Below are 26259 nucleotides of genomic sequence, written 5' to 3'. Positions count from 1 at the left end.
ATGTCCAAGGTGGGAAAACCCCTTTAAGGACCGGGACCTTAAGGATCCCTTTTGTGTTCCAGCAACTTTTATTTTTTTTCTTCAATGTAGCTGTACGAGACCTTGTATTTTGCAGAAACGAGTCATTTTTAGTAGGGACCATTATGGGGTACACATAAGGTGGAATGGACTTTAAATGCAGTTTAATTACACGCCAGTCTTAATAGGTGACAAGGTACGAAATATTTAAAGAGGTGAAAATTTGTTGCATCTTCAGACTTCCATGCACAGCTGGCTGGTGTAGATTTCTGTAAATTCTAGTAAATGTGTCGGGCTGTGGCTGCCCCTTCCGCTAAGCCCTGCTCTCTTTATTTGCAAAGTGGCAGGAACGGCGCAAGTCAAAATATTTGAGACTATTGAGCCATTTGCAACTTTTTTTACACCATAAAAATGATTTACAAAAGTTGTTAAATTTCCCACCATAATGTATTGAAAAATAATTTCTATATTTTATTTATTTATTTTTTTGCAGTGGGACGGGGGATATTTATTTTTACAGCATTCATTGTGCGTTATAAATAATATGTTGACTTTATTCTAGACATCAATATGATTAGGAAGATACCAAATTTTAGATTTTTTTTGTTTTACTACTTTTGAACAGTAATACATTTTATTTTTTTTAAATTCATGTTTACAAAAGGGGAAAAAAAAGTTTTTGTTTTTTTTTAATATAAAACCGATTAGGACCACGACATCTAAGGAATGAAATAGTTTTAAACAAACCACCTTATATGGGATAAGCTCTCTGATTGATAAGGTGGTGAGAATAAAAGCCCATGTAACCCCTCGGCTGGGGTTATTGAATCCATACCGGGACAGGAGGATAATCACAGATCCCCCTTCTCTCCCTGCACACTGCCAGCAGGTCCCTCACTGCCCCCTCTTGCTGTTCACGCAGGCTAAAGTTAGAGCTGCAAACACAACATATGCAGCTCCCACTTCAACATGTTTGCGTCAAGATTCAGGTCTTTAAATGGGTTATCTGGAATGTAAATCTTTTTTTTATTTTTTTATTAAGGGTTGGAAATGAAATAAACCAAAAGAGCAATACTTACCTATCCTTGCTCCTGAAGATCTAGCGCTGATGCTCCAGCACAACTCCCTGTGGTTGTTTACATGCAGCCAATCAGAGGGCTCAGTGGCCATATGTTTTATTTCTGGCATTATGCCAGAAATAGGATTAGTCAACGGTGAGCCCCAATGAGCCTTTTGTTTGGCTGCAGCGGTTACATGCATGCCACGTGCATGTAAACAACCACGGGGAGTGCCACCGGACGCACCGTGCAAGGATAGGTCACTATTGCTTCTTTGGTTTATTTATTTCATTTCCAGCTCCTAATAAAAAAATAACAAAACCGTGTTCTAGCCAGAGCTGGAGGCTTTACAGCAGCAGCACCCTCTGCAGTCACACGGAGCGGAGCGGAGCTCAGACTGAACTGCAGTCCTTTTCCTGCAGCCTGAGCACAGCTCTGGACAAACCTTTAGAGGGTTAATCAACCGTTCCAGTAATGTGGAGAGAAGACTGCAGGAACTCCTATGTAGGAAGTCATTTGTAAATCCATTATTACTCTTTTACAACATACACAAGACCATTATTCGGACCCAAGCCATAACCAGCAAAATCCAGTCTGATGTTGCATAAACAATGACCATCCATTACAATGACTGCATCTTTGATACTAAAATGATTGCGCATGGTCGGACTATAAACACTCAAAATTTGCAGCGCATTTTAGAAATCTGACTCGCTGAGTGAACAATACAGAGCATACGAAATCAATGGTTTTACTTAGGAAGCGATTGTCGGACGTTCTGAATCATAATTGTAAGGACTATGGTCTGATTAACTTAACAGTCTACATTACACATGTTAGAGAGCGTTCAATACAAGTCCGAGTCATTCTATTTTGTCAAGTTGTTAAAGATTCCATCCAGCCATTTCTTAGTTCAATGTATTTCATAGAACTGAATAGTAGTTACGGAGACCGCGTAGCTCGCATGCTACGCTGCTTCCGTAACGGTCATTCACTTCTATGGGAGTTACGAAAACAACGTAGCTCAGCGAGTTACGCTGTTAACGCAAGTCCCGACCATGTAAACAGGCAGTGGCCGGGAGTCAGCGCGAGCACAAAAAGCTGGAACGGAGTTTAGGGGGCCCCGTTCTAGAGATAGGTGTGGGACCCGCATCTATCTGACATTTATGACGTATCCTGTGGATATGTCAGAAATGTCGTTCATGGGAAAACCCCTTTAGAGATCAAGAGAATGAAGTAGCAGCAGTGATCGGAAAGAGGAGTGCCCGCTTGTCTGCAGTCTGTGTTCTGCATTTTCTGGAGCCATTGATTACAAATCGGCCGATCATATGGCCTCCAGAAAGGATTTTAAGGATTTATAGATATCAAGTGATTCTTACATTTAATAAGCAATGGCTACTGCCTAAATGTTAACCAAAATACATCCAAGAGTATTTCCATCTCTGAAATACCTGACAGCAGCTGGATAGTGACGGATGTGGTTGAACTATTGAACTCTATATAGGATCACGGAATGATTGTTACAGGGTGATCAGCAGTCGCACCGTACGTGGTGTTTAGTAAATGAACAATGAGGCACCTTTGTAAGAGATTAAGATGGAATAAAGTTTGAGCCAGCTCACCCTTACTATTTCTTTGGCTCTACAGGAATCATGAATAGAACGCAAGGTTACACCGTTCAAGGTCACCATGTGAACAAGCAGAACCATATTCAGTAGTGTGAAGAATCACTGATCGCCCTTCTATACAACGCAGACATGCTTATATTTACTCACCTGTGCTGCTCGGCAGAACCAGCTGCCTCATGACCGGAGGTCTCACAAGGGTGGAGGAGGGGGAGCTGAAACCGCTGTTATAGGGGCTTCCACTAGGATTTGGACTGTAAGGGCTAGCAAAGCTGGATGAGTTATAGGGAATGCTGTACATACTCTGCCTCTTGCTGGCTGAAAAAAAAAACAAAAAATAAAAAAAACAGTCAACAAACATCTGTAGTTACAAAGACATTGATCTATTCATTAGAAAATCCAGTTTTTGGCTGAATTAGTAGCATTCTTCCATTGTGTTCACCTGGGCACCTAGTGCGGCAGAGATTCTTTCCAGTTCAGAGTGCTCATGGCAATGCTTTTTACTAGAGACCACATCCCACAGACATACTGACTGCACAGGGATACAGCAGATGTGACAATTTTTCCAGGAGACGGAAAAAAAATTAAAAATAAAATAAGGAGAGGAGATGCCAATACCAGCCAACAATAGCATGAGTTTTGATAAATCTCACCCAGGGAACCAAGCTACAGTGTCACAACATGGCACATATTAGTTAGTTACAAATAAATAGTCATGCAGTTTCCCTTCAAACAGTTTATGAACATGTCAGCTGTTCAGATACGTGAATTACTTCTATGTTGCCCAAGAAGAAGCACTGAAACATGACGCCGCACGTTTTCCACACATTGATGGCAATATAACTGGCAAGTCCACGTCCTATTAGAACATTTTTGGCTATGCTCACCGTGTGTAGCAAAATTTGGGTTGCAGAATTTAGCTCGAAATTCCACCCCAAAAGTGCAGTACAATGAAAGTAACTGAATGCAAACAAAGTCAACTAGCAAGAGGGCTCAGTGCCCATCCCTGCCCAAGCCCCTACTCCAGTCTAATCCAACAGTTTTCTGAAAGCCGAGTCAACTCGTGATCACTAACCAGCGACCAGTCCACGCTGAACATTACAAAAGGCAACTTCTTCCTACAATATGAACACGGGGAGGAAGAGATCACACACTCCATGTTTACAAACGTACTTATCTTTCCTCGTCTATCTGAAATGGAATATGCTCTTTTGTAAATGTTACTGTACAACAAGCTTCACTGTAAAATACAAAGAAATGACTATTGTGGGATTTGGCTGAAGGGCAACAAGTACAAAATGTTCAAAGCTTTTCTGGAAGAGAATTTGAAAAACAGATGCCATATTCTCAAAAGATAAAAAGAAAGCTAGGAAGACAAACCGATTTACAGCTCTTACACAACCGAGATCGGGCTGTGAAAAAACGGTCCTAGAGTCGGCTGGATTTCCCAGCCCGACCGCTGTAGGTGAACGGGACGCCTGGCATCATAGACATTTTATGATGCCAGGAGTCTCTGCCTCCCCACGGAATTACTATTCTGTACTGTATTTTGTTCAGTACGGAACAGCAGTTCCACGAGGAGGCAGGGACTCCAAGCATCATAAAGGGTCTATGATGCTGGGAGTCCCGTTCACCTGTACCGCGGTCGGGCCGGGAAATCCGGCTGACACATGGACCGTTTTTCACAGCATTTCATGTCAGTGTGCTTTGCGTGTGGCATGTTTTTTCACGCCAGTGCTAGCACTTTTTTCTTTTTTTTAGTTCCTTGCTTTTCTATATAACGGATGTGTGAAACGCGGACAGCACATGGATGTAGTCCGTGCGCTGCCCGTGGTTTACACTGACCCATAGACTTCAATGGGCGACTAGGAGCGCAAAAACAACAACAACTTTTAATTGTTACTCTTAAAAGAAATGCTCTGTACATTATCATTTATAAAGCGACTTTAAAAAGGGGCATTTCCATCTCTGACAATTATAGCATATCCACAGGATATGCCGTAAGTGTGCGATTGATGATTGTCTCACCTCTGGGACCCGCACCTATCTCTAGAACAGGGACCCTCTAACCCCTGGCTTATCTTCTGCCAATGTGGAAAACAGTGAGCACGTTTTGCTACACTTTCTGTAACTCCCATAGAAGTGGATGAGAGTTACGGAAACAGCGTAAAACACCGAGCTACGCCTTTTTAGTAGCTCCCAAATTCCGAGGTGGGAATACCCCTTTAAGAAAACAATACGGATACTGAACAGTAGCATGAGGCTCCCGGTTTCTTAGGAATCAGAGGGGCAGGGATCGCTACTTCTTCTGGTCATTCGAGTGGCTTTTCAGGACATTTAGTCAGAAAAATGTTGTGCTATAGAAAAATAGGAGTAGAATATATATTTATATATTTGCACACTAAAATATATATTTTTGATATATCTATACCTCTATAGGTTACTGAAATAAGGGGTGTTAGGGACATCTGCGCTCACCTGACATGGTCTGGTCAAGCCTGTGGATGAGTGACTTTTTTGCACATTCAAGATCAGGTGTAGGACTATCAAAAACTTGCCGACACCAAACCAACGGACTAACGGATTCCAGCGAGGAAGATAACCTTTTCTTTGGTGAAGTATACAACCTGTATAGGGAAATAAAAACAGATATTATACTCTTTTGCACAGATGATTAAGGCTTTCTGCAAATCTGTGTTAGGGATTTACGTTATTTTGCGGATAACGGCAGAGCAGAAAAAAAAATGAAGTGCCGGATCCGTCACATGGCGGATACCAACGGCGCCAGACGGAAACCATCGGGAAGTTTATTAAAAAAATATCATTCCATATACCAGTCTTAATAGCAAGAAAGTTAGAGTAAGATGCAACGAGGTGAAAGCATCTTAATAAAGGAGTTGCATCTTTCGTCTGGCTGTGCGCCACAATCGTAGGGCAATAACCATGGCCATCCACCCCCCCCCCCCAATCGACAATATAATAAAAATTACCTCATCGCTCATCTTCTCCCCTCCGCATTCCAGTGCAGTGTCAGGTCCTTATATGTGATGCAGCACTTTAACGTGAGTTCTGCATCTCCTACCACGTCCTGGCACTGCCCGGCGCCATTGCATTGTATAAACTGCATCATGCTGAGGGGACACAGAGGGGAGAAGAAGAGGAACAGGCCTCTACCTTGCTATGCTCCACAGAGAAAAATATATGCCAGGTTGATAAATTCCCCCATTGACTTTAATGGGTTATGTCAGATTTCCATCATTGGGACCATCGTTTCACCGTGAGAAAAAAAAAAAGGGTGGCATGCTGCACTCTTTTTCTAATATTTTGGACTGCCTTTGCGATGGAAGCTCCTGTTAGAGCCGCCAATGTGAAGAGAGCCTAAAGACCTTTCACCTCTCCTGACAGGTCTATTTTAATTAGAAGAGTTAATAGAGGGGAGTTCTTTGTTCAGGATCCTCATATTACCAGAGCAGAGAATGGCTACAAATAATGTCCCTCACTCTGGAGGACCCTACATGGACAGCCCATAGATGTCAATGGGCATCGTTTCTCCTGTGGTGGCGCTGCAGGAATGTTGATCACCTGCTACCGTGTTCCCCCACAGATAAGATCTGAGCGCTGGGGATCCCTGTGATTAGTTTATCATCAGGGAACCCTTTTAACTGAAAGAATCCCCCCCTCCCCCTGACATAGTGCAGTTAACATAGGAATTCATGTGAAATTGAAGTCCAGTATATTTTCAGAAATTCTAAAGAAAAGTCTTTACAGGAACTCCCTAACATGGCCTTTTTGGGTCAGGAAGTCAAATTTGTATTGAGCACCAGACTACATATTTTGGCAATCCGGTGGAACAGAATATCAGCGTTGAAAATTGACGTTAATACCTTGTAAGCAATATCACAAACTAGATGTTCAAGATACCAGGGTGCGCCCAAGACCAGAAGGGAATTAAATGCAACCTCCACCCAAACAATCTTTTTTTTTAAATTTTTTACTTTGTTCTAGTTTTTCCTTCTTTTATTTTTAACATTTGATCAGTTTATGAGATCCATGCTCACATATGTATATATTCTAATAACCACTATCTACTTAGTAAATATTTCATTGAATACCAGCAACACTGTCTGATTCTATGTACATCACTGAACACCTAGTCCGCACACGGCTCACAATTTCCATTTACCATGCATCACCAAGCAAACTAAAGCCAATTTCATAAGAAATCTGTGCCCGTTTTGGGAGACTGGAAAGAAGCCATTCACGCAATGTACAGAAGCTGATCTTCACCGCAGGACAGACAAAGGGAGTAATGTATAAAAGTTTCCACGCCAGTTTTCTGGCAAAGAAAAGTTGCGAAAGGGCCAAAAAGTCGCTACTTGTTGTGCAAAGGGGGTTTGGCTTTGGAAAGGGGACGAGGCATAGCAGCCACAAAATTATAATTTACGCCAGAAAACTGGCTTAAATTATAGTGAAAATTTGCTGGGCCCCAAAAACGCGCGCGCGCCCCCCCCCCCCCCTCCATTGGACAAAAGAAATTAAAATAAAACACACACACACGTAGAGGGATCAGCACTCAAATTTATTAAGAGACTTTCGCTCCTTAATAAACGTAATGCATTTTAATCCAATTTTTCTATTAAAACTTCATATGCCAAGAATAAAATGCCCCCATTATACTCTACTCCAAGATAGCGATCTTACCAAAATAGGTCTAACATGTATTAGGTTATAGACAAAAAAAACATTTTCCCATATTAAGATAAAACAAAAAACTAAAAAAAAAAGTTAAAAATAAATGTTTTCTTTGAATCGTAATGACGGGTTCATTTGACCAGCTCCACGCACCTTCATTATAAAGAAGTTGTGGAGATTCTTGAACAGATGCAATGAGGGGCTCAGCGCTTCTAACATGACCTCTCCAAGGAACGCAGCGCTGTCTGTTCTCATCTTTCTCAGTATCTGATGTCATGTGAAATCACAGCCTAAGGCTTTCCTCTATCAAACTCCACACTTAATATAAATAACCCCCTCCTGTCCCTATACTCTTCAGTCCGGGTTATTCTAGATTATACTCCCACAGTGCTCATTTTGACATTGCAGAATAAATTCCAAATAAACTGGTCAAGGAGTAAAGCAGCTTCATTGTGCAGGGGATATAGCGGCTTTACAACATCTGTACACACGCCATTCGATTTAAAGGGGCTTTATTATATATGTGCTGTTCAAATACTAAATAGATGGCAATAAGTAGCCTTGGAAAACCAGTGCTATAGAGTAATATCACGGACACGACATCTGGCTTATATTGATGTGATGCCCAGGGATACAGAAATTCCAGAAGCCTGGTGCATTGGCCACCCATTTCCTAACTTTTTATGCGGTTCTCTATCTAGGTGTGGGAGTCCTTGTTGCCTAGGTACTAAAATTCCCTGGCAATGCATATATTATACAGCTGTGTGGACATGCAAATAAAGTCACTACAACAGACTTTATTTTTTGACCAAGTGGGCGTTGTACAGAGGAGTGTATGACGCCGACCAATCAGCATCATACACTTCTCTCCATTCATTTATACAGCACATAGCGATATAGCTATATCGCTATGTGCAGCCACATAAACACACTATTCAGAATCCTGTATATTGAGAACCCTGACCACTTCTCTGTGATTTACAGCACAGTGAGATCTCGCTGTGACAGCGAGATCTCGCTGTGACAGCTTACAGCGTAATCTCACGAGACTACGCCTGCTCTGCTGTAAATCAGAGAAGTGGTCAGGATTCTGAATACACATCATGTCCTGGCTGGAGGTAATGTATATTCATTATCAGGACACTGCAGTAATATAGTGTGTTTATGTGGCTGCACATAGCGATATAGCTATATCGCTATGTGCAGAGTAAATGAATTGAGAGAAGTGTATGACGCTGATTGGTCAGCGTCATACACTCCTCTGTACAATGCCCACTTGGTCAAAACCTAAAACACGCCCAGTTGTCTATGGAGAAACTCATTAGCATAAAGCTAAAATAGGTCATAGTCAAAAACGATCATTTTTCTAAATAAAAAAAACACTGCTGTAATCTACATTACAGCGCCAATCACATCATGTACAATATAGGCCACTTATAATGTGGTGACAGAGCCTCTTTAAAGAGTGAAGAGATCCCCTGAATATAAATTTATGAAGCGGTTTAGTGGGATCAACTGTCCCCCTAAATAAGACATTACTAGTTATGCCAATGTCAAAAAGGTATTGATTGCTTTAAAACTTTTAATAAAAAAAAAAAAAAAAAAAAAGAAGACTAGCACAATAAGCCACTCATATGCATGAAACCAGACTACAGGGAACGCGTTTTATTTATTTTAATGAAAATGCCACAGAGAAGAAATTAAAAAGTTCAGTATAAAAAAAAACAATTCACTTTTAATTTTAAGATTCCATAATGTATAACATTGGGATAGGGTTTCATCTGCATACGTGGAGATCTAACATTCTCTATTCATGGTGTCATCATAGTTCACCAGGAGAATATGGGAAAGCAGTAATTACAAAACAAAGAGAAGAAATACAAAAAGTAGAATAATAAAGTAATCAAAGTCCTTTTATGCAAGTATCAGTAAGGCTTCGTTCACATCCGCGTCAGGGTTCCGTTCAGACGTTCCGGAGTTTCCCGTCAAAACCATAGGTTTCTGTTTGCATCACCATTGATTTCAATGGAGACGGATCCAATGTTTCTGTTTCTCAGTTGTGCAAGGGTTCAGTCGTTTTGACGGAATCAATACCGTAGTAGACTATGCTATACATTCTGTCAAGACGAAGGAACCCTTGCACAACTGAAACAAACCGAAACCGTTTGCACCGGATCCGTCACCATTGAAATCAACGGTGATGCAAACAGAAACTTATGATTTCCGTTTGTCTCAATCAGGGCTCCGTTAGCCTAAGAAGTGTTGCTTGAATTACGATTTAAAGAGGCTCTGTCACCACATTATAAGTGCCCTATCTCCTACATAATCTGATCGGCGCTGCAATGTAGATAACTGTGGTTTTTATTTTGAAAAACAATCATTTTTGGAGGAAGTTATGAATAATTTTAGACTTATGCTAATTCGTTTCTTAATAGACATCTGGGCGTGTTTTTACTTTTTACCAACTGGGCGTTGTACAGAGGAGTGTATGACGCTGACCAATCAGCATCATACACTTCTCATTGTTCCAGCCCAGCTTCTTCCACTGCACAATCACAGCGTCATGCTAGTGTGAAGACAATTATTAACCTATAGACAGAACAAAAAATATTTAAGGCATTTTGCAACACAATTGTACATATTGTATCATTACAACTTTATAAAAGTGTTATAATATCAGTGTTGAAACTTTTGTCAGAGTGCCAACATAGAATACAGTGCCATATATTAGTAAATGAAAATTTTTACAGATTGACAGTACAATAAGTAAGACAGTTTATTGACTTGTCTGGTCACTACCGCTTTACATGTGTATGGTACAGTAGATACTAATACTGGAGTGCCAGAAAGTGTTCAACTAACTTTATGGGACAACAGTGTAGAAAACTGAAAAGCTTTAAATAGGATACCGACAGAGTAATTCCATATAGCTCTTTCAGAGATGTATAAGCCAGACGTTACATGCCTATGATGTCCACATTAAGCAGACATCTATAAATGGAAAAGCCTGCTCACGTGCACTGCCAAGATCGCTCACGCTGACGACAACGGATTACAATATAGTCAATCTTGTTGGCCCGCATTAAAAAGAATCTGAAGCAATATGTAGTGTGTAGACGCGGGTGTAATGTCACTGGCTACAGACAACACATTTCTTTGTATGGAAATTGCACACCGCGGACGGCTGTTAAAAAGGGTCCTTGTTTTTTTAGCATCCAGATAACTGAACACAAGAACAGTGGATCCACCACTAAATACTTAAAAATGCTGGATGATCAGGTAAAATCCGGTAATATGGTATGGGACTATTTTTTTTTTCTACCTGCTGGATTATTTTTTCTACCTGCTGTGCTTTCAGAAAACTTTTGATTTGCCATAGCGACGAAGATTTGCTTGTTGGGGGTCCGGGTGTGCCACCATCGCTGAAACAAAGGGACTGTAGCGCTCCACCGACCGCTCTACACCTTTGGCAGTGATCGGCTCCCCTCATCAGGTTGAGGACAGGCTCACATAGAACAGCTGAGCACTCCTGCATCGTTCTTTCAGCATTGGTGGGGGGTCTCAGCACCTGGACCCACGTTCAAAACTTCTGATATGTCTGACATTATCAAAAGTTTTCTGAAGGTACAGTTACTCTAAGATTTATGGTGCTGGGTTTTTACTTGCATCGTTTTGGCATGGGAACAGGCGAAATCCTCCTTACAGAACAAACTAGAAGGCAGATACAGAGACACTTTGTCCTGTGGACATTACAACAGTCAACATGTGCAGGATGACGTATCAGTAATGCGGAGGTTGGTTTATGTAGGTCTACAGTGAAAAGCCTTTAGAAAAGTTCATAAATAAAAAGATTTTTTTTTAAATGCTGAGTTATTGCTGATGCAAATGACTCAACTACCTAATGTAATCCGGTACGTATTATACTAATGGACGGCACGGATCATTTACAGCATCCCAAAATTGTTTATAACTAGGACACCCTAAACATGAGTCACTGTTACCCGGTGGCATGGCTAGAACGCCATTAATACCCTTTATTTAAAAAGGGTCAAACATTTTCCAGAGTACTATACAACTAGTGAAGGGGTGAAAATAAAAAAACTCATACAGGATACATGAGGAAAAATAGGAGCCAGCGGAAACAAGCTTACACAAAGCAATGGCTGGAAGTTGGTTACAAGGTGATGCCAGAGGACAGCAGAGCACAAAGATAGGAATTTGTGAAAAGGTGAGCTTTAAAAGGAAAAAAAATAAAAATAAAAATCATACAGCCAAAACCATACCCCTTTAACCCCTTCCCGCAAATAGGCGTTACTGTACGTCCTTTTTAGCGGTGCGTTCCCGCAAATTGGCGAACAGTAACGCCCTGAGGATGAAGCGGGCACAGGAGCTTTGCGTGCTTCATCTTCAACGGGCGTCGGCTGTAATATACAGCTGACATCCCACTGCAACGACGGCGATCACAGTCATATCCGAGTGCCGCCGTTTAACCTCTTAAATGCCACTGTCAATAGCGACAGCGGAATTTAAGTGATTGACAGAGGGAGGGGTTTCCTCTGTACCCCATTGGCCCCCCCCGTGAAAGATCGCGGGGTGCCGATGGTTGCTATGGCAACCATGAAGCCTAGCAACGGCTTCCTGGTTGCCAGGTATGGAAGCCTATTAGGTCCTGTAAAATGACAGTTACATAAGTAGTGCAGTGTATTGTACAGGGGATCAGAAGAGCAGATCCTCAAGTACCCAGGTAAGGCCTCATGCACACGACCGTAGCCATGTGCACGGCGTGATTTTCGGGTTGGACGGCCACGGAGTGTCACCCGCGGGCCGCCTGCAAATCACAGGCTGTGCACATGGCCGCGTGCATTAATTTCTATGAGCCTGGACCGCAAAACACGGCCGTAATAAGATAATCCGTTCTTTTTTTGAGGTCCAGGCTCCTGGGCCATGCACGGACCATGGAAACCACAGTCGTGTGCATGGGCCCATTGAAATGAATTGTGGCCGCAAAAACACGTCCGTGTGCATGGGGCCTAAGTGAAAAAAAATAATGTTTTAGATAAAAGTTTTATGCAATGAAAACAATAATCACCCTATATAAAAAGTCTTTTTTGGTCACGTGGTTTCCAAAAAAAAATAAAAAATTGAATAAAAAGTGATCAAAAAGTCACAACTACCCCAAAATGGTACCAATAAAAAAATCACAGGTTGTCACACAAAAAACAAGCCCTCCCGCAGTGATATGAACTGAAAAAAAAAAAAGCTATGGCTCTCAGGATATGGTGACACAAACATTTTATTTAGAAAAAAAGTGTTTTTATTGTGTAAAAGTAGTAAAACAAATACTATATAAATTTGGTATTGCCATAATCTTATTGAACCGCAGAATAAAGAAAAACTTGTTGTTCATAATAGTTAGAGAATCTGTTTTTTGGTCTCACCTCCCAAAAAACTGAACAAAAAATAAGAAAAATTGCGTGTACCCCAAAATTATACTAATAAAAACTACAGCTCATCCCATGAAAATCAAGCACTTACACAGCTCGTCAACAGAATAAAAAGTTATGACTCTTGGAACACAATGCAAAACGACAGCCCAGACTAATTAATATGTGCAGCAGTTCTTCACCTAAAACCCCACGTCATCATTTGCAGCCCCCACTGGTAGACCCTGTAAATGCAGCGGAAACTGACATGTTGGGGTCTTGTGCTACATATGGGGCTACTGAATAAGTCGAAGATTAGGAAATGCTGGAGTGCGGATATTTTGTACAATACCACGGACACCCTTTAGAAGTGCGACTCCTGCACCCAAAAATCTGGCCTGTGCAGGATTGGTTGAAAGCGTATGTCACTATCCATGGATAATTAATTTTAGTATTCATTTACCCCATTATTACATCATCCTATTATGTATGACCTGATGCACTGCGCCCAGCTTACCTATACCCTGATGCACTGCGCCCAGCTCACACACACCCTGCTGCACTGTGCCCAGCTCACACACACCCTGCTGCACTGCGCCCAGCTCACACACACCCTGCTGCACTGCGCCCTGCTCACACACACCCTGCTGCACTGCGCCCAGCTCACACACACCCTGCTGCACTGCGCCCAGCTCACACACACCCTGCTGCACTGCGCCCTGCTCACACACACCCTGATGCACTGCGCCCAGCTCACACACACCCTGATGCACTGCGCCCAGCACACACACACCCTGCTGCACTGCGCCCAGCTCACACCCTGATGCACTGCGCCCAGCTCACACACACCCTGATGCACTGCGCCCAGCTCACACACACCCTGATGCACTGCGCCCAGCTCACACACACCCTGATGCACTGCGCCCAGCTCACACACCCTGCTGCACTGCGCACAGCTCACACACACCCTGATGCACTGCGCCCAGCTCACACACACCCTGATGCACTGCGCCCAGCTCACACACACCCTGATGTACTGCGCCCAGCTCACACACCCTGCTGCACTGCGCACAGCTCACACACACCCTGATGCACTGCGCCCAGCTCACACACACCCTGCTGCACTGCGCCCAGCTCACACACACCCTGCTGCACTGCGCCCAGCTCACACACCCTGATGCACTGCGCCCAGCTCACACACACCCTGATGCACTGCGCCCAGCTCACACACACCCTGATGCACTGCGCCCAGCTCACACACACCCTGATGCACTGCGCCCAGCTCACACACACCCTGATGCACTGCGCCCAGCTCACACACACCCTGATGCACTGCGCCCAGCTCTCACACACCCTGATGCACTGCGCCCAGCTCACACACACCCTGATGCACTGCGCCCAGCTCACACACCCTGATGCACTGCGCAGATTACATATGCCCCCACATTATAAACTGAAACACTAAACAAAACTACTACCAAGCAAAAATCAGCACTCAAAGCCAAATGGCGTCCCTTCTGGGCCTGGCAGTGTGCCCAAACAGCAGTTTATGACCACATATGGGGTATTACTGTACTCTGGAGTACCCGCTTAACAACTTATGGGGTGTGTCTCTAAAGTGGCACAATCTGAGCACAACACATTGGGCACTGAAATAGCATATCTGTGGAAAATGGCAATTTTCAATCTGCAACATCTGTGTACTAATTTATGCAAAACCTTTGGGGACAAAATGCTCACTACACTTCTAGATGATTTCCTTGAGGGGTGTAGTTTCCTAAATGGGGTCACTTCTTGGGGGTTTTCACTGTACTGGTACCTCAGCACAATGCAACATGGCGCCAAAAAACAATTTTGTAAAATCTCCACTCCAAAAACGAAACTGCGCTTTTTCCCTTTAGACCCTTGCCATGTGTCCAAATAGCAGTTTACAACCACATATGGGGTATTTCCCTACTCAGGAGAAAATGTGTGAGAAGTTTTGGGGTGTTTCTTTCTCCTGTATGCCATGTGGAAATGAAAAATTAGCTAAATCTACAGGTTACTGGGAAAAAAAAAAAATAATAATAATTTTCACGCCCCAATTCTAATAAAATCTATAAAACACCTGACCGATCAAATGCTCACTACACCTCTAATTTAATTATTTGAGGGGGTAGTCTCCAAAATGGGATCACACCTGGTACTTCAGGGTCTCTGCAAATGCGACATGGCCCCCAGAAACCAATTCAGCAAAATCCAAATTGAGCTCCTTCCTTTCGGAGACCTGCCGTGCGTCCAAACAGCAGCTATTTACCACATATGGGATATTGCCCTAATCAGGAGAAATGGCTTTACAAATGTTGAGGTTCTTTTTCTCCTTCATTCCTTATAAAAATTAGAAAATTATATATATTTTTCCAGAAAAAAATAATTTCATTTTCACAGACGTCGGGTGCATTCACATATATCAGTTGTATCAGCATCAGTTTTTTTGTCTCTCAAGTGATTACAACTGATGCAAAAATGTTGCCATCAGGCTTTGTCACGATCTTTACTACAAAACCATCAGTTGTCACAAGTTTTTAACACAATGGTCTACAAAATGATAGTCTAGGCTCTGAAAATGTGCCCCTGTATATAGTGCCACACACGCCCTGGAGACAGCGCCACTGAAGGTCGCTCTAGCAGAGGAATCCCTGGCCAGAGCATTGCAGACGCTGTGGCCAGAGAATCCGTCCTGGAGGACCCCCTGACGACACAGACCATATATGGACAGTGATGTCAAGGGCTTCCCCGAGCACAGCGCTTAATGTGTCCCGAGATTAAAACCACAGAAAAAGCCATACTCACAGAGTAGGAGGAGGGTAAAAAACACGTTCCAAACAGGACGCGACCAGGTCAGAGAATGCTGATGAAGGGAAGTGCCCAGGTGTGTTTAAATAATGATAGCCACTCCCACTGACCTTGAGGGGAGTGGTGTGTTGGGCATGGAAGTAAATGTGTAATAGAAAAAATAATAAAGTACTGTGTATGGTGTGCATGTGAGATATAGGGGACATTACTAAGTGTAGTGTGTAGAAATCAGGGCTGTGAGTGATACAAAAACGTGAGTGTAGTGTGTAAAACATGGAGGCATAGTGTTCTTTTCTAATCTGTGAGTATGGCCTTTTCTGTGGTTTTAATTACATTCTATGTCCCAATTTTTTTTGCATAATGTGTCCTGAGGACGCAAACACATTTGACAGCGAGACATACCACCGGCCGCATGGAGCAGCGGAACACAGACCAGAATCCAGGACGGGTGGGAGGGTAGTTGTCAGGGTCTCCAGCAGGAGCGGAATCCCTGGCAATGGTATGACCAGGGTTTCCGCTCCTAGCTCACATCCGGCAGCACCCGGCGGGAAGGTGGATGCGGCGGCGGCAGCAGCAGCAGCAGTGGGCCACAATTAAAATAGATCGTATACGGCGCCGGACCTCCCTGCGAGCTGGAAGCAAAAGCGCTACAGGTAACGTTTTTGTATCTGGCTCCCTGGGAGGTCCGGCGCCACAACTGATGTCCCGTGCCAGAACAGATCCCATAGAAAGCTATGGGATCCGTTCTAGCATCAGTTTACCTCCAGCTTTACCTCCGGCGTGTTGAAGAAAACTGAAGCGGATGCAGAACATATGTGAATGGCCCCTAATTCAAATAAATTTAGGAAAAAAACTGTGGGGTCAAAATGCTAACTATACCCCTAGATAAGTTCCCTGAGGGGTGTAGTTTCAAAAATGGGGGGTTTCCACTGTTTTGTCACCACGAGACCGCTTCAAACCGGACACGTTGCCTAGAATATATTCTTTTAAAAAGGAGGCTCTAAAATCCACTAGGCGCTCCTTTGCTTCAGAGGCCGGTGCTTCAGTCCATTACCACACTAGGGCCACATGTGGGATATTTCTAAAGACTGCAGAATCTGGGCAATAAATATGGAGATGCATTTCGAGTAAAACCTTCTGTGTTACAGAAAAAAAATAAAAAAAAAAATAAATAAAATGTATTACAAATTAATTTTGGCAAAAAAAAATAATATATATTTATTTGTACATTTCACCTCTACTTTGCTTCAATTCTTCTGAAACACCAAAAGGGTTAAGGCACTTTGTGAATGCGGTTGAAACACTGTCAATCACTTCCCGCATAGAGGGAGCTACATTAGTTTTCCAACGTTTAGCCAATAAAAGTTTTACCGAGAGACATATGTGGGACACGATACCTCTTTGGGGCGGCACTACAGCATCTATGTCCAAGGAGAGAAGGGCTAAGGCTGCACTGAGTTCCATCTGGGTACCTACTAATGTGGACAGTAAATCAAACACCGCTTTCCACAGTGGAGCAATAACTGGACGTTCTAAAAAAAATATGAAGTAATGACCCAACCTTCTCGCAACCTCTCCAACACAAGGGGCTAGAGGTCGGGTATATCTTGGACAACTTGAATGGAGTATAGTACCATCTTAAAAGTATTTTGTGGAAAACTTCCAGGAGATTCGAGTTCATAGTGGACCTCAACGTCCACTTAATCGCTTTTTCCCATGCCTCAACGTCATATGTGGACCCCAAATCCGCCATTTGCGGGGTTTTGGAGGCTGACACGTCTCCCAGAATTATATCATATAAGGCTCTAGTTAACTTAGAATCCCCCGTGACGGTCTTGAAGATCAAGTCATATAGCCCAGATGGAATCTGTACCTGCGCATGCGATCTAGATGGAAGAAGATGTCTAGCCTGCCTGTATTTAAAAACATCTGTCTGAGATTCCAAATTCCGCACATAGCTCAGAGAAAGGTTTTATAGTGTCATTACTAAACAGATCGGGTAGTGTCACTATCCCCCGGGCGTCCCAGTTCTCCAGTTTTAGGTTAGGAACCAGAAGTTCCAGGGTGTCCACCGGTAGAGGGATCGTGCGGGTAGGTGCGGCAGGGGGTATTGTTTTTAGGGCTGCTTTCCATGCCTGGATAGAAACTGTCACCGTAGGAAAACGCGGAATCAAGCTTTTAGGGAACTTCGCCTGAGCTAACAATAACGAGGAGAGGGATATCTCCAGATGGCGTTCAATCGTAGGCCAACTAGAGCCTGTGAATGGAAGACACCAGTGTCTCAATTGACTTACCACTATAGCTGCATGATACGCTTCAAGGTTCGGGACCCCCATGCCCCCCCTCCGTCTATGGACATAGAGACGCTGCCGAGCCACCCGTGGTTTCCCTTTGTTCCAAATAAATCCCATCAACTGATCTTGTAGCTTACGAAGAAGGGGCCTAGGCATAGGGACTACAACTGTTCTAAAAATATATAGTATCTTGGGCAGAATTAACATTTTATATAGGACCATGCGTCTCATCCAAGACGGTTCTGTGTCTGACAAACGCTGAAGTTCCCCCTGCAGTTTATCATATAAAGGAAGATTAATATGTGCCAGTTTAGAGGTATTGGAACATAATTTAATACCTATATAAGGGATTGACACGTCTTCCCAACCATACAAGAATTATTTCTGAATGTCCTGGCGCAGTCTTGTGGAGATTGATAATCCCAATATCTGAGATTTGGACACATTAATTTTATAATACGAGACCCTACTGAACCATTCCAGAATTTCGGATACTCTTCTAAGAGATGTCAATGGGTCTGTGAGGGTCAAGATTACGTCATCAGCGAATAAGCCTATCTTATGCTGTCTATGCCCTACTGAAATCCCTCGTACCCCCAAATCTATTCGGATCATTTCCGCCATTGGCTCCATAACCATAGTGAACAGTAAGGGAGAGAAAGGGCATCCCTGTCTGGTGCCATTGGTGATATTAAATGGTCTGGACATCATCCCATTAGCCAGGACTCTAGCTGAGGGTGAGGAATATAGAGCACCTATCGCAGTGAGAATGGGACCAGAGAAACCGAACCGTCGCATGGTAGCAAAGGCAAAGTCCCAATGAATCCTATCGAACGCCTTCTCCGCATCTAGTGTGAGAAGAGAAGGCGTCCGGCTAATCTCTGCCTTGGAGATCAGGTTGATGCGTCTGGTGCCATCTGGGGCTTGTCGACCTTTCGTAAACCCCACCTGGGTCATTATGTATTATGGTAGGGAGTATAGTCAAAAGGCGTTGGGCCAGTATTTTTGCATAAAGTTTGGTGTCGCAATTCAGCAAGGATATGGGCCTAAAATTAGCTGGCAGCGTAGGAGATATCCCCTGCTTAGGGATGGTTACTATGGTCGCTTGCAGCATTTCCTTGGGAAGGCTGCCCTTGACCATTGCAGCGGTGAAAATTCGCGCCAAGTAAGGGGCTAATACCTTCTCATTTAGTTTATAATATTCGGAGGAGAACCCATCCGGTCCCGGGGCCTTATGTTGCTTACCCATCCGAATTACTCTGATCACCTCTTCTGTCAGAATAGGGGCATTAAGTTGGTCTAGCTGTAGAGGGGTTATCTTGGGCAGCTGTAACTTGTCCAAAAACCCATCTATTATCTCTAAAGTAGGGTGAGACGTGGCAGGGTCTTTTAAATTATAAAGCTTAGCGTAAAACGAACTAAATCTGTCTGCAATGTCTTGAGGGTTCGAAACCTTAGACTCCCCACCTTCTGCCGCTAAGAATGGAATCTTGCTCTTTTGCTGTTTCAGTTTAACCCTTGTTGCCATATATTTGCCCGCCTTATTATGTGAGGTATAGTAGGTCATGCGGAGCAAGGTTAAATGCTTATCATAGTCCGCTATGAGCAGCCTCCTAAGCTACTGTCTAAGTTTGGTCAGCGCATCATTTAGTGTATCCGAAGGGGAGGATTTTTATTGGGTCTCCAGAGCTTTGATCTGTTCCAGGACCTTGTCCGTATTAACCCGTTTCGGTTTATAATAGTGCGAGCTCTGCTTGATCAGGAGTCCTCGCATAACTGCCTTATGGGCATTCCATAGGATAAAGGGGTCCACCTCTGGGGAGTCATTCAGATCAAAATATTCCTGTAATTGAGAGGGAATATGCCCTTTATATTTAGTAAGGGCCATCAGGAAGGTGTTGTTGCGCCAATTCCTGAAGGGACGAGACCAGGGAGCCAACGCTATCTGCATGGAAATAGGAGCGTGGTCTGACCACGTGATCACCCCTATCTCTGCCTTATGTACTGCTTGTAGCAACCATTTATCTACTAGGAATACATCGATCCGAGAGAAAGTGTGATGGCAGGAAGAGTAGAAAGTGAATTCCTTGGACAAAACATTATGGCATCTAAACACATCATAAAGGTCTTCTTCCTGAGCCCACGGTGAGAGTGTAGGGAGAGACCTCTTGCTCTTGCTAGTGGTGTCCATAACTATCTGGAACTACATTAAAATCCCCACAAAGGATGAGTTGACCCCTTTGGATCTTGCGAATTTTCCGCATGGTTTTGTTCAGAAAGCGGATCTGTGAGGCATTACGAGCATAGATATTGACTAACGTTATCAAAGAGTCATTGATAGAACACACCAGAGCAAGAAATCTCCCCCCCCCCCCGCATCAATCAAAGAATCCAACAGCTTGTAATCCAAAGTATCTCTGACTGCAATCAAGACCCCCGCTTTTTTCCTATCAGAATTAGCCATAAAAACATGAGGGAAATTTGGATTAACAAAAGAAGGGCACTGCTCCTTCTGGAAATGTGTCTCCTGTAAACACAGAATATCTGCTCTAGAACTTCGGGCTTCTTTCCAAGCGGAGGATCTTTTAAATGGACTATTCAATCCCTTTACATTCAGTGAGACTATTTTAACCGCCATTATCAAAATTTCTAATGAGCATTATACCATATGCAATCTTCCATAACCCCGGCTCATCACCATCTGTAGGCGAACCGGAGAATATACACTTGGTGCAACATGTATGGGAGGAAAACAGGGAATAGTTGAACCACAAAATTAACCACATGTGTCAGGGATATAACAGACCCTGATGAAATATGAGAACCACAGGATCTAGAAGATCTCAACGATCCTGTAAAGATATCTGGGGACGAAAGTTCGGCCTGAAGAGACTCAACCTCATAATCTCAAGCACAAAGTACCTTCAGCGAGAGTCAGTCTGGCCCCGCCACTCCGGAGAAATTCTGGACGGACCTCTAATTGAGGGTTTCACAGGTATGTCGGACATCGGGACCCCCCATTCCTTCAGCAATTGAATACCATGCGCAGGTTTATGAAGAACATGCGTACGATCCTCCCTCCTGACCAAAAGCTTCGTAGGGAACCCCCACTTATACGGTATCTTGTTGTTCCGTAGCGAGAGGGTAACAGGCAGGAAACTCCTTTCTGCTTGAAGTGTGACTTGTGAAAGATCCGCATAAAGATGTACCCCTTCATAAGGGTCTGGGAGTTTCTGGGCTTTCCGCGCTGCAAACATTAAGGCTTCCTTGACATGGAAAAAATTAATGCGAGAAAGTACATCTCTTGGTACTTCTGATGGTAAAGCTTTAGGTTTAGGCAAACGGTGTGCTCGGTCTATGATCAGATCCTGAGGCGAAGAGTGAGGTAAGAGAGATTTAATCAGCTTTTGCAAGAACAATGGGAGGTCTGCCGGAGACACGGATTCAGAAATGCCCCGAAATTTAACGTTGTTCCTCCTGTTCCTATCCTCCATCTTAGATTTCATACTTTCCACCTCTTCCTCTAAAGTATAGTGTGCATCCACTAGATCATTATGTGCCTGAGTGAAGTCCCCCATTTTCCTTTCCACGTGATCCACTCTGGAGCCTAACTCCTCTATGTTAGTATGTAGCGTAGCAGTAATCTTTGCTAGATCCTCTTGCAGGGACCCCCTCAGGGCCATCACTAGTTCTTTAATAAAAGATTCCGATGCCGCCTGGTCTGTAGTGGGGAGGCTAGAAATCGGGTCACCCTCCGCAAGTAAATTATCCTCTTGCAAGGAAATGACAGATGAGATCTGTTCCCTTTGGGAAACCTGGTTACCAGGGGGGGGCTCGTTCTCCTCTTGCTGCTGTCTCCCAGCCGCCATGTGCACTTGGCGTCCCGCCGGTGTCCGTGGGGAGCTAGGGGAAAAGAGCAGCTGGTTGTCCCTGCGTCTCGGGCTGGACACCATCGGGCATTCCGGGGAGTGTGCAGACTCACCGGGAGAATCCGAGGGCGACGCCAGTCCCGATCCTCTGTCACATGTCTCTCCAGAAAAGCTGCAGCCGGCGCCATCTTGGGAGTCCTCCTTCCTCGTGCTGCGGGTGGAAAAGAAGTCCGTTAGCCGCTTCGGGCCGGACTTATTCCACTTCCTCCGTGTCATCATCGTTGCCACCGTGCTAAGCGGCGAAGAACCGTCGGACCCTGGCCTCGGGTAAGCTTTAATAGACAGTCGCTTGAGGTTTTAAGACGGAGCTCACTCAGAAGCGTCCGTCTCGGTCAGCATCTGCGGTTTTGAATTATTTGAGGGTGCAGTTTTCAAAATCGGGTTTTATGGGGGCTTTTAATATATAGGACCCTCAAAACCGCTTCAGAACTGAACTCGTCCCTGAAAATATAGCCTTTTGAAATTCTTAAAAACGTGAGAAATTGCTGCTAAAGTTCTAAGCCATGTAACGTCCTAGAAAAATAAAGGGACGTCCAAAAAACGATGCACACAAAAGTATACATATGGGAAATGTTAATTAGTAACTATTGGGTGTGGTATAACTATCGGTTTTACAAGCCGATACATTTAAAATTAGAAAAATAATTTCTTCAACTTTTCTCTAAATTTTGGTGTTTTTTTTTTTACAAATAAGCAATGAATTTAAGAAAAAAAAATTTAAAAAAAAAAACACAACATTTTTCCACTAACTTAAAGAGGCTCTGTCACCAGATTTTGCAACCCCTATCTGCTATTGCAGCAGATAGGCGCTGCAATGTAGATTACAGTAACGTTTTTATTTTTCAAAAACGAGCATTTTTGGCCAAGTTATGACCATTTTTGTAGTTATGCAAATGAGGCTTGCAAAAGTACAACTGGGCGTGTTGAAAAGTAAAAGTACAACTGGGCGTGTATTATGTGTGTTACATCTGGGCGTGTTTACTTCTTTTACTAGCTGGGCGTTCTGATGAGAAGTATCATCCGCTTCTCTTCAGAACGCCCAGCTTCTGGCAGTGCAGATCTGTGACGTCACTCACAGGTCCTGCATCGTGTCGGCACCAGAGGCTACAGTTTCTGCAGCAGCATCAGCATTTGTAGGTAAGTAGCTACATCGACTTACCTGCAAACGCCGATGCTGCTGCAGAATCATCTGTAGCCTCTGGTGCCGATGTGTCCTCGCTCGTCTGACACGATGCAGGACCTGTGAGTGACGACACAGCGTGATCTCTTGAGAACACGCTCTGTGTCTGCACTGCCAGAAGCTGGGCGTTGTGAAGAGAAGTGGATGATACTTCTATACACAACGCCCAGCTAGTAAAAGTAGTAAAAACGCCCCGATGTACGCACATAATACACGCCCAGTTGTACTTTTACTTTTCAACACGCCCAGTTGTACTTTTGCAAGCCTCATTTGCATAAATACGAAAATGGTCATAACTTGGCCAAAAATGCTCGTTTTTTTAAAAATAAAAACGTTACTGTAATCTACATTGCAGCGCCGATCTGCTGCAATAGCAGATAGGGGTTGCAAAATCTGGTGACAGAGCCTCTTTAAAGTACAATATGTTACGAGAAAACAATCTTAGAATCGCTTGGACAGGTAAAAGCATTCCAAAGTTATTACCACATAAAGTGACATGTCAGATTTGAAAAAAATGGGGCTGGTCCTGAAGGCCAAAATGAGATTGGTCCTGAAGGGGTTAAAGCGTGCCCAACTTTTCAGAATAAGCTGTGGTGTGTGTACATCAGGAATAATACTATTTGCTGGACAATATACGACTTGTATTCTGCATTATTTAGCAGTTTTGCCCTCTGCAGGCTCTCTTTAATTCTCAGTTGTCTCTGAGCTAGTGGGCGGAGCCTAATTGCTATAATGTCTAGTATACACTGCACACAGAAGATGTAGCAGCATGGAGGAGATTATACAGTATTAATAAGAAGCGTAGCTGTGACCTCAGCACTGGGGTAATATAACACTTACCAGGAAGCTGCAGCAGCATCTGTGTCTTTCTGCCTCTCTCACTGTGCGTCTACTCCCCCCCACTTCATAAACTTCTATAGGCAGCTGTAACCGGAGTCTTCAGTAAGCTAGTATTTGAGCAGGAAATTCAGAGTGAGTGAACAGTTAAAGAGGCTCTGTCACCACATTATAAGTGCCCTGTCTCCTACATAAGGAGATGGGCGCTGTAATTTAGGCGACAGTAATGCTTTTTATTTAAAAAAAAACTCTTTTTTCACAACGTTAGGAGCGATTTTGGTTTATGCTAATGAGCCTTCTTAATGCCCAAGTGGGCGTACTTTTACTTTCGACCAAGTGGGCGTTGTACAGAGGAGTGCATGACGCTGACCAATCGGCATCGTGCACTCCTCTCCATTCATTTACACTGCACTAGCGATATAGATATGCGATATAGATATATCGCCATGTGCAGCCTCATACATAAACCCTAACATTACTACAGTGTCCTGATAATGAATACACATGAAATCCAGCCTGGACATCATGTGTACTCAGAATCCTGACACTTCTGAATCTTTTTTTGTGAGATTCCGGCAAGTGAAACCAAATCTCATTTAGCTCCGTGATCTCGCGAGATTTGGTTTCACTTGCCGGAATCTCACAAAAAAAGATTCAGAAGTGTCAGGATTCTGAGTACACATGACGTCCAGGCTGGATTTCATGTGTATTCATTATCAGGACACACTAGTAATGTTAGGGTTTGAGTATGAGGCTGCACATAGCGATATATCTATATCGCTAGTGCAGTGTAAATGAATGGAGAGGAGTGCATGATGCCGATTGGTCAGCGTCATGCACTCCTCTGTACAACGCCCACTCATTAGCATAAACCAAAATCGCTCCTAACGTTGTGAAAAAAGATCGTTTTTTTAAATAAAAAGCATTACTGTCACCTACATTACAGCGCCCATCTCCTTATGTAGGAGACAGGGCACTTATAATGTGGTGACAGTCTCTTTAACAGGTTCCCGACCGCTGGCCGTAAATATACGGCCAGCGGTCAGGGTCTCTAAAGTCCGGCGTATAGTATATATACGGCCGCACTTCAGAGACTGTGCACGCGCGATCGCGTGCACACAGCTCTATGCCCTGGCTGTTGCTAACAGCCATGGGCACTGGGCAGAATGTCAGGGGTCAATCTTTTGGCCCCTGAACATGTGATCGCTGTGACAACCAATCACAGCGATCACATGCATTTCTGCATAGAAAACAGTGTGCACGCGATCGCGTGCACACAGCCCTGTGCCCTCGCTGTTACCAACAGCTCTGGGCACTGGGCAGAGTATCAGGGACCAATCTGATGGTCCCTGAACATGTGGTCGCTGTGACAACCAATCACAGTGATCACATGCATTTCTGCTTATAAAACAGTGTGCACGCGATCGCGTGCACACAGCCCTGTGCCCGCGATCGCGTGCACACAGCCCTGTGCCCTCGCTGTTACCAACAGCTCTGGGCACTGGGCAGAGTATCAGGGACCAATCTGATGGTCCCTGAACATGTGGTCGCTGTGAAAATCACAGCGACCACATTTGTTTTATTTTGAGTTTTCTGGCAGTAAATCTCCTGCCTCTTTTCTTCTCCTCAAATATTGTTTCAGTTTGAGGAGAAAAAGAGACTCGGGAGAATTGCTGCCAGAAGATTACAGTGAAAAAAAAAAAAACAGTTACACTATAAAACATTCTCTGTATAGATAGATTTCTATCTATCTATACAATCTATCTATCCATCTATCTTTTTTTCTATCTATCTACCTTTCTTTCTTTTATTTTATTAGAATAGGCAGGTAGGGAGTATATAATTATATATATATCCACATATATATAATATATATAGCAATAGCGGTTTATTTTTTTGTTAGCGGTAGTGTAGATATATATAGCAGTTAGGCCCCATGCACACGACAGCAAAAAACCTCCGTTTTTGCGGACCGCAACTGCGGTCCGCAAAAACTGAGCCATTCACTTTCATTGAACGCTGACACCTTTCAGTAGCACTACGGAAGGGTGTCAGTGCCGTGGAAATGTTCCGGGAATTATGGAACATGTCCGTTCTTTCGCATTTTGCGGGCCGTGCTCCCATACTTTGTATGGGAGCACGGCCCGAAAATGCGGCTGTCAGTCAGCGGCCGGCCGTGCCCGCGATCGCGGACAGCAATTGCGGGCACGGTCGTGTGCATGGGGCCTTAGTTTGTGTGTTTTATAAAAAAAATAAAAAAATAAAATTTGTTTAGTTAGTGTTAGTTACGTTATGGCGAGGAAGTTGTTTAGCGCCGAGGAGGCATACGCCATGCTGTGGTCTGAGTTGGAGACCGCATCAGAGATGG

The 26259-nt window shown here is 43.7% G+C and overlaps 1 protein-coding gene across 1 annotated transcript in view; it reads right to left on the bottom strand.

The window, feature by feature from the left end:
- The window catches only part of SLAIN2 (SLAIN motif family member 2), a 73456-nt gene that overhangs the window by 30162 nt on the left and 17035 nt on the right, over nt 1-26259 (bottom strand). The window contains exons 2-3 of the mRNA XM_075859604.1: nt 5180-5328; nt 2852-3019 (exon numbers count right to left, since the gene is read on the bottom strand). Of these exons, the coding sequence (XP_075715719.1) occupies nt 2852-3019; nt 5180-5328 (317 nt within the window). The remainder of the gene's footprint in view (nt 1-2851; nt 3020-5179; nt 5329-26259) is intronic.

The sequence above is a fragment of the Rhinoderma darwinii genome, chromosome 1 (assembly GCF_050947455.1).
Source record: "Rhinoderma darwinii isolate aRhiDar2 chromosome 1, aRhiDar2.hap1, whole genome shotgun sequence".
Taxonomy (NCBI): domain Eukaryota; kingdom Metazoa; phylum Chordata; class Amphibia; order Anura; family Rhinodermatidae; genus Rhinoderma; species Rhinoderma darwinii.
This window is presented reverse-complemented; position numbering and strand designations above follow the sequence as displayed.